Source organism: Salvelinus sp. IW2-2015, unplaced genomic scaffold (assembly GCF_002910315.2).
Source record: "Salvelinus sp. IW2-2015 unplaced genomic scaffold, ASM291031v2 Un_scaffold4388, whole genome shotgun sequence".
NCBI classification, from domain to species: domain Eukaryota; kingdom Metazoa; phylum Chordata; class Actinopteri; order Salmoniformes; family Salmonidae; genus Salvelinus; species Salvelinus sp. IW2-2015.
Genome location: NW_019945658.1, coordinates 46,645 through 56,002, shown reverse-complemented (window position 1 = coordinate 56,002; position 9,358 = coordinate 46,645). Strand labels below are relative to the sequence as shown.

The following is a 9,358-nucleotide window of genomic DNA, read 5'->3' as shown; positions in this document are numbered from 1 at the left end:
ACTGGAACATCCTGGTGACGGGTCCAATCTGTATTGCCTGGCTCTGACTTGACGAGGAGTGGCTTCTGTCGTGGTGCCAGTCGATAGGGTCCTGGTTGCTGAACAAGGCTCTGGACGGCTACGGTAGCTGAAATAGGGCCCTTCTGTATCGCGTTTGAGTGCTGAGCGTAGATGATCGGTTCGTTTGCGCTCCACAGAGGCAGAGATCTCATCTAGAACTCTGTCAGTGGCTTGCGACGCATCAAGGTTATTGTCACGCTCTCCTGACGAAAACGGCCTTTCCCATCTCCCCGAGTGCTTTGCGCTGCAACTCAGTTGTGGCCGTCTGCGCCAGGCGCGCCGATGATCTCCAGGGAAGTTTCCTTGCGTGTTCCAGGAACTTCTTGTCGTCTTATTCAAGAATAATGGAGGCCATTGTGTTCTTGGGCACCTTCAATGCTGCAGAAATGTTTTGGTACCCTCAACAAAATCCTGTCTCGGAGCTCTACGGACAATTCCTTCGACATCATGGCTTAGTTTTTTCTCTGACATGCACTGTCAACTGTGGGACCTTATATACAGGTGTGTGCTTTTCCAAATCATGTCCAATCAATTGTATTTACCATAGGTGMACTCCAATCAAGATGTAGAAACATCTCAAGGATGATCAATGGAAACAGGATGCACCTGAGCTCAATTTCGAGTCTCATAGCAAAGGGTCTGAATCTTTATGTAAATCTTACTTTAAAAATGTTTTTTTTGTTGTTGACATTTGCAAAAAATTCTCAAAACCTGTTTCGCTGCGTCATTATGAGGTATTGTGTGTAGATTCCTAAGGATTTGTAAGGTAGTAACGTAGCAAAATGTGGAAAAAGTCAAGGGATCTGAATACTTTCCGAAGACACTGTATATTTAAATTCTGAAGGACGATGAATATGTGGTGGTGTCATGGACAGGGCTAACCATGGATTGTTTTACCTTCACATTTTATCTTTACGAACGGAAAGAATTGCAATTAATCTGAGACTGACACACTATCAGTGTGTTTGAGGGGATCAGTTTGAGCAAGGCGAGGGGCAGAATCGCTAATGTTGATCACACAACGGATGCAAGGTGATTTGTTGATCAGTAATTCTGCTCAACCACACAGCAACATAGTCCATCTCAAACATGTACCATGTGAATCATGTTCTGAAAGTCTTCCTCCGTGACAAAATGGTAGTCGCTCCCGTCCTCTTCCCCAAAGTAGGGACCCCTGGTGGTATGGCAGGTTCTGTGACAACAAGAGACAAATGGTTCCAATGACAATACAGCAATACATTCAAGCTAGCAACTCAATTTCATTGGTCATGTACACAGTTTAGCAGGTGTTATGGCTGCAGCGAACTGCTTATGTTCCTATCAATCAATGCAGTAAATGTCAACAAGCGCACAAAAATCCAACATTTAAAATAATCAAAAACGCCTAAGGATCATAATGGTATTGCAACACACCGAGACAGAAGACGGACAGACTAGACATATAGACGGACACGTGCCACACACTCGCTTTGATGCACACGCACACACGCACACACACACACACACACACACATACACACACACACTCCGACTCCACTACACAGGTGAGGTTGAGCACTCAAAACCTACAGGAGGGTAGCTCTCCAGGAACAGAGTTTGGGTTAAAACCTACAGGAGGGTGGCTCTCCAGGAACAGAGTTTGGGTTAAAACCTACAGGAGGGTAGCTCTCCAGGAACGAACAGGTAAAACCTACAGGAGGGGGTAGCTCTCCAGGAACAGAGTTTGGGTTAAAACCTACAGGAGGGTGGCTCTCCAGGAACAGAGTTTGGGTTAAAACCTACAGGAGGGTATCTCCTCCAGGAACAGGGGTTTGGGTAAAACCTACAGGAGGGTATCTCTCCAGGAACAGAGTTTGGGTTAAAACCTACAGGAGGGTATCTCTCCAGGAACAGGTTTGGGTTAAAACCTACAGGAGGGTATCTCTCCAGGAACAGGGAAAATCCTACACAGAGGGTATCTCTCCAGGAACAGGGTTAAAACCTACAGGGGGTATCTCTCCAAGAACAGGGTTAAAACCTACAGGGGGTATCTCTCCAAGGAACAGGGTTAAAACCTACAGGAGGGTATCTCTCCAGGAACAGGGTTAAAACCTACAGGAGGGTATCTCTCCAGGAACAGGTTAAAACCTACAGGAGGGTATCTCTCCAGGACAGGGTTAAAACCTACAGGAGGGTATCTCTCCAGGAACAGGATAAATCCTACACGAGGGTATCTCTCCAGGAACAGGGTTAAGCCTACAGGAAGGTATCTCTCCAGGTACAGGGTTAAAACCTACAGGAGGGTGGCTCTCCAGGAACAGGGTTAAAACCTACAGGAGGGTATCTCTCCAGGAACAGGTTTGGGTTAAAACCTACAGGAGGGTACTCTCTCAGGAACAGGGTTAAAACCTACAGGAGGGTATCTCTCCAGGAACAGGGTTAAAACCTACAGGAAGGTATCTCTCCAGGAACAGGGTTAAAACGTACAGGAGGGTATCTCTCCAGGAACAGGGATAGAAACCCTGGTGAAGAGGTTTTATTAAAATCAGCGTGAGGTGAGAGCCAAGACAAGCCATGTCCAGCAGATGCTCTTTTGATTCCAGCGCTCCAGTGTATGTGCTCTCTATATCACTATTTACTGCTTCTATAGTTCTTCTACTGCCCGTCGTGGGGAACCTTGTTATTTATCACTCGCCATTGCTCATGTGTTGGAAGTATTGACCATCTGGTTTAACAGTGTGGGAAGTATCATGTTATTCTGTATCTATGGATGGGGAACCAGAGGGGAACCTAGTGAAATATATTTAGTACCATCCTAAACAATAACCCTAACCCTTCACCTCTGTGACCAGGCCTTCTCATATTTAAGGTAACTTCATCCTTTGATAAAGTCTATTCCAATGAGCACAAAATCCTAGAAGCAAGCTGGCCAGTAGTGCACTATTGTCACGACTTCCACCGAAGGTAGTTTCTCTACCTGTTCGGGCGGCGCTCGGCGTCGCCGGCCTACTAGCCATCACCGATCCATTTTTCTTTTTCCGTTTGTTTTGTCTTTGGTTCATTCACACCTGGTTTTCATTTGCTTTAATTCCTGTGTGTATATTTATCTGTTTCCCCGCTTAGGTTTGTGCGGGGTTATTTTTCATATTGCTTGTGGATGCTTTCCTCAGTTTATTCACGTGTGTTTATTATAGTAAGGAGCGTGGGTTTTTCTCCTTCCGTGAGTAACTGTGAGTTCCCATTTGTCTTGGGTGTTTTTTGGTCATTGTACCTGTACCGGTTTTGGACTTGCCTATTAAAGACGCTACATTGACATCTCTGCACTCCTGCGCTTGACTCCTTACCTACCTTCAGAACGAATCGCAACAACTATATACGGAAAAGTGTGCATTTATGGATGCATACAAGCCCTCAGTTTGGCCACAGCTTGCCAAAAGTAGTGGACTACTATGTAGGAAATAGGGTACCATTTGGCCCTTGGGACTCACCCGTAGGCGAAGAAGTCGTTGAACTCTCGGCAGAGCTTGTGAGCCAGCTCTCTCTTCCCACAAGCCTGGGGCCCAGTCAACACCAGCATGGGGTAGGGAGAGTCCAGACTGGGCAGGGTGCTGGGACACACGCACACAGCAACACATGGATGAAACAGTACACCATTTAGAGAGGGAGAGCACAAGGATAAAGAGTCTAGGAAGTACTTTACCATTGTTCAGGACAACAAGCCAATCAGAAAAATCAGATTTTTCTAGGCCAGGGGATAGGTCAGTTTCTATGATGTATAAATAGAGCATAAATGTCAGAAAAGCTAGGTTTCTTCATTTTTAAAGATTGCGAGCACAAGTTAATTTAGTATGTAAGCTTTATTTAGAATATTCATCGTAGCGACTTCTGATTGGCTGAAAGTCGTGTTATAAGGAGGGTAGTCCAGTCAGGGTAGTTGGTGGGTCGTGATGTTTTTACCTATCGTAGATGACCTGGGGCTGCATCAGCTGGAATACCATGTGACTCATGTGCTCCCTGGCTGCCACCACCTCCAGAGGAGGGTCGAACTTGTTCACAGCAGACACCTGGGGAACACAGAGGGAGACGTGATGTAACAATGTTCACAGCAACACCTGGGGAACCACAGAGGGGCCGTTCATAATGTAACAATGTTCATCCAGCAGACACCTGGAGAAACACAAGAGGGAAGACGTTCATATGTAACAATGTTTCACAAGCAGACACCTGGAGAACACAGAGGGAGACGTTCTATGTATAATGTTCAGCACAGACCCTGGAGAACACAGAGGACAGGAGACGTTCTATGTAACAATGTTCACAGCCGACACCTGGGGAACACAGAGGGAGACGTTCATATGTAACAATGTTCACAGCCGACCTGGGGAACACAGAGGAGACGTTCATATGTAACAATGTTCAAGCAGACACCTGGGGAACACAGAGGGAGACGTTCATATGTAGACAATGTTCACAGCAGCACCTGGGGGAACACAGAGGAGACGTTCATATGTAACAATGTTCACGCCGACCACTGGAGAACACAAGAGGGAGACGTTTCATAATGTAACAATGTTCACAGCAGACACCTGGGGAACACAGGGTGAGGACGTTCAGTATGTAACAATGTTCACAGCAGACACTGGGAGAACACAGAGGGAGACGTTCATATGTAACAATGTTCACAGCAGACACCTGGAGAACACAGAGGGGGACGTTCATATGTAAAACAATGTGTTCACAGCAGACACCTGGAGGAACACAGAGGGAGTAACGTTCATATGAAGTTTCCCCGTGCCGAGTTCACAGAATGTTCACAGCAGACACTGGAACACAGAGGAGACGTTCATATGTATGATCGCCTGCAAGGTGATTACACACTGGTTACAGCAAGACACCTAGGGTTATAAGTTACACACAGGAGGAGACGTTCATATGTAAAATGTTCACAGCAGACACCGTGGGAGACACAGAGGGAGACGTTCATATGTAACAATGTTCAGCAGCCAAGACGGACCTGGGGAAACACAAGAGGGGCAGACGTTCATATGTCAATAGTCTCACATGCAGACACCTGGGAAACACAGAGGAGACGTTCATATGTAACAATGTTCACAGCAGACACCTGGGGAGACACAGAGGGAAGACGTTCATGATGTAACAATGTTTCACAAGCAGACACCTGGAACACAGAGGGAACGTTCATATGTAAAATGTTCACAGCAGGACACCTGGGAGACACAGAGGGAGACGTTCCATATGTAACAAATGTTCACAGCAGACACCTGGGCGAAACACAGAGGGAGACGTTCATATGTAAGAATGTTCAAGCAGGAGCACCTGGAGAACACAGAGGGAGACGTTCATATGTAAAACCGTTTCAGGGCAGACACCTGGGGAACACAGAGGGAGAACGCTTCATCATGTACTCAATGTCTTCACAGCAGACACCCTGGGGATTTACACAGAGGCCGGAGACGGTTCATGATGGTAAAAATTGTTCACAGCAAGCACCTGGTGGACACAGAGGTGACGTTCATTTAGGTAACAATGTTCAACAGCAGACACCTGGGAAACACAGAGGGAGACGTTCTTATATGTTAACATGTTCACATTTGCAGACACCTGTGAGAACACAGAGGGAGACGTTCATAATGTACAATGTTCACACACGAGACAACCTTGGGGAACACAGAGGGAGACGTTCATATGTAACAATGTTCACAGCAGAACCGACGTGGGACACAGCAGAGGAGACGTTCAGAGGTTGAAACAGAGTTTACACTAGCAAGAGACACCTGGGGATCACAGAGGGAGACGTTCTATGTAACAATGTTCACCCAGCCATGAACAGCGCTGGGGACACCAGAGGGGACACGTTCATAGTTAACAATGTTCGACAGAAACAACCTGGGGAGACACACGAGCGGAGACGTTCATATGTAAAAAAGGTGTTCACAGCAGACAACCGGGAACGTTTCATGTATTGTACGGAGCACATGGAACACAGAGGGATGTGTAACAATTCCAGCAGACCCCTGGAGAACACACTTCATGTAACAAGTTCATCCACCCTGGGGAACACAGAGGGTAGACGCTTCATGATGTAACAATGTTCACAGCAGACACCTGGGGAACACAGAGGGAGAACGTTCATGATGTAACAAGTGTTCACAGCATCCAGAGTCGCATTGGAGAACAAAATCTTATCAAACATGCCCCCACGACTCCTGGGCGCGGGATGACGAGTCAGTAGGGATGTCACGTTCATGATGTGGAGTACAAACATGTTTTCTCACAGAGTCTCCCGAGCATGACACCTGGGGACACCAAAGAGGGCGACGGCGGTTATCTGTGGACCATGGAAACGACGTTCATAGCATGAAACACTGTGGCACGCAATTGCGTAGACCAGAGGGTATGACGTTCATTATGTAACATGTTCACAAAGCAGACACGTGGAGAAACCAAGAGAGAGACGTTTCATTGATGTAACATATGTTCACCAGACGCGATGATCATCCTGGAGACACAGAGGGAGGCACGTTGACTTATGTTGTAACATGTTCACAGAGACCAGATCACCTGGAGAGATTACACCAGAGGTGGGAGCACGTTCAATACGTATTGTAACAATGTTCAGCCAGAGCACCTGGAGAGAACACAGAGGGGATACGTTATATGTAACATTAGTCACAAGCTAGACACTCTGGGGAACACGTCTCCCAGCACTGGGAGAGGTCTGTCCATCATGCTCAACTTAGATTGTTCTCACAGCCGACACCGTGGAGGAACAGACGGGACGACGTATCGTATGTCCTTATACTATGATGTTCACAGCAGACACCGTGGGGAACACAGAGGGAGACGTTCATATGTAACAATGTTCACAGCAGACACCTGGGAGCCACACAGAGGGAGACGTTCATATGTAAACAATGTTCACAGCACGACACCTGGGGAACACAGAGGAGACGTTCATATGTAACAATGTTCACAGCAGACACCTGGGAACACAGAGGAGACGTTCAGATGTAACATGTTCACAGCAGACACCTGGGGAACACAGAGGAGAGTTCATATGTAACAATGTTCAAAGCAGACACCTGGGCAACAGGGAGACGTTCATATGTAAACAATGTTCACAGCCGCACCTGGGACACAGAGGGAGACGTTCATATGTAACAATGTTCACAGCAGACACCTGGGAGACACAGAGGAGACGTTCAATATGTAACAATGTTCAACAGCCGACACCTGGAGAACAGAGGAGACGTTCATATGTAACAATGTTCACAGCAGACACCTGGAGACACAGAGGGAACGTTCATATGTAACAATGTTCACAGCAGACACCTGGAGAAACACAGAGGAGACGTTCATATGTAACAATGTTCACAGCAGACACCTGGGAACACAGAGGGAGACGTTCATATGTAACAATGTTCACAGCAGACCACTGGGGAACACAGAGGAGACGTTCATGATGTAACAATGTTCACAGAGACACCTGGGGACCAGAGGGAGACGTTCATATGTAACAATGTTCACAGCAGACACCTGGAGAACACAGAGGGAGACGTTCATATGTAACAATGTTCACAGCAGACACCTGGAGACACAGAGGGAGACGTTCATATGTAACAATGTTCACAGCAGACACCTGGAGAAACAGAGGGAGACGTTCATATGTAACAATTTCACAGCAGACACCTGGAGAACACAGAGGGAGACGTTCATATGTAACAATGTTCACAGCAGACACCTGGGGAACACAGAGGGAGACGTTCATATGTAACCAATGTTCACAGCGACACCTGGGAACACAGAGGGAGACGTTCATATGTAACAATGTTCACAGCGACACCTGGGGAACACAGAGGGAGACGTTCATATGTAACAATGTTCACAAGCAGACACCTGGGAAACACAGAGGGAGACGTTCATATGTAACAATGTTCACAGCAGACACCTGGGGAACACAGAGGAGACGTTCATATGTAACAATGTTCACAGCAGACACCTGGGGAACACAGAGGAGACGTTCATATGTAAACAATGTTCACAGCGACACCTGGAACACAGAGGGAGACGTTCATATGTACAATGTTCACAGCAGACACCTGGGGAACACAGAGGAGACGTTCATATGTAACAATGTTCACAGCAGACACCTGGGGAACACAGAGAGAGACGTTCAGATGTAAATGTTCACAGCAGACACCTGGAGAACACAGAAGGAGACGTTCATATGTAACAATGTTCAAAGCAGACACCTGGGGACAACAGAGGAGACGTTCATATGTAACAATGTTCACAGCCGACACCTGGGGAACACAGAGGGAACGTTCATTGAACAATGTTCACAGCAGACACCTGGAGAACACAGAGGAGACGTTCATATGTAACAATGTTCACAGCCGACACCTGGAGAACAGAGGGAGACGTTCATATGTAACAATGTTCACAGCAGACACCTGGAGAACACAGAGGGATACGTTCATAATGTAACAATGTTCCACAGCAGACACCTGGAGAACACAGAGGGAGACGTTCATATGAAACAATGTTCACAGCAGACACCTGGGGAACACAGAGGGAGACGTTCATATGTAACAATGTTCACAGCAGCACACCTGGAAACACAGAGGGAGACGTTCAATGTAACAATGTTCACAGCAGACACCTGGGGAAACACAGAGGAAGACGTTCATATGTAACAATGTTCACAGCAGACACCTGGGGAACACAGAGGAGACGTTCATATGTAACAATGTTCACAGCAGACACCTGGAGAACACAGAGGGAGACGTTCATATGTAACAATGTTCACAGCAGACACCTGGAGAACACAGAGGGAGACGTTCATATGTAAACAATGTTTACAGCAGACACCTGGAGAACACAGAGGAAGACGTTTCATATGTAACAATGTTCACAGCAGACACCTGGAGAACACAGAGGGAGACGTTCATATGTAACAATGTTCACAGCAGACACCTGGGGAACACAGAGGGACGTTCATATGTAACAATGTTCACAGCAGACACCTGGGAACACAGAGGGAGACGTTCATATGTAACAATGTTCCACAGCCGACACCTGGAGAACACAGAGGGAGACGTTCATATGTAACAATGTTCACAGCAGACACCTGGAGAACACAGAGGGATACGTTCATTGTACAAGTCACAGCAGACACCTGGGAGAACACAGAGGGAGACGTTCATATGTAACAATGTTCACAGCCAGACACCTGGGGAACACAGAGGGAGACGTTCATATGTAACAATGTTCACAGCAGACACCTGGGGAACAGAGG

The 9,358-nt window shown here is 46.8% G+C and overlaps 1 protein-coding gene across 1 annotated transcript in view; it reads right to left on the bottom strand.

The window, feature by feature from the left end:
- Positions 1 to 431: 431 nt before the first annotated feature.
- The window catches only part of lrguk (leucine-rich repeats and guanylate kinase domain containing), an 18,729-nt gene continuing 9,802 nt past the window's right edge, over positions 432 to 9,358 (bottom strand). Inside the window, 29 exon segments of the mRNA XM_070441606.1 lie at positions 432 to 1,252; positions 3,528 to 3,647; positions 3,997 to 4,103; positions 4,152 to 4,206; positions 4,359 to 4,367; positions 4,512 to 4,519; positions 4,723 to 4,731; positions 5,101 to 5,110; positions 5,650 to 5,661; positions 5,877 to 5,946; positions 6,157 to 6,165; positions 6,622 to 6,688; positions 6,983 to 6,992; positions 7,084 to 7,092; positions 7,232 to 7,240; positions 7,384 to 7,392; positions 7,487 to 7,546; positions 7,640 to 7,648; positions 7,793 to 7,801; positions 7,896 to 7,903; positions 8,000 to 8,059; positions 8,142 to 8,210; positions 8,355 to 8,363; positions 8,505 to 8,567; positions 8,663 to 8,672; positions 8,818 to 8,826; positions 8,923 to 8,984; positions 9,078 to 9,138; positions 9,223 to 9,238. Coding sequence (XP_070297707.1) covers positions 1,144 to 1,252; positions 3,528 to 3,647; positions 3,997 to 4,103; positions 4,152 to 4,206; positions 4,359 to 4,367; positions 4,512 to 4,519; positions 4,723 to 4,731; positions 5,101 to 5,110; positions 5,650 to 5,661; positions 5,877 to 5,946; positions 6,157 to 6,165; positions 6,622 to 6,688; positions 6,983 to 6,992; positions 7,084 to 7,092; positions 7,232 to 7,240; positions 7,384 to 7,392; positions 7,487 to 7,546; positions 7,640 to 7,648; positions 7,793 to 7,801; positions 7,896 to 7,903; positions 8,000 to 8,059; positions 8,142 to 8,210; positions 8,355 to 8,363; positions 8,505 to 8,567; positions 8,663 to 8,672; positions 8,818 to 8,826; positions 8,923 to 8,984; positions 9,078 to 9,138; positions 9,223 to 9,238 — 1,067 coding nt within the window. The 3' untranslated portion in view covers positions 432 to 1,143.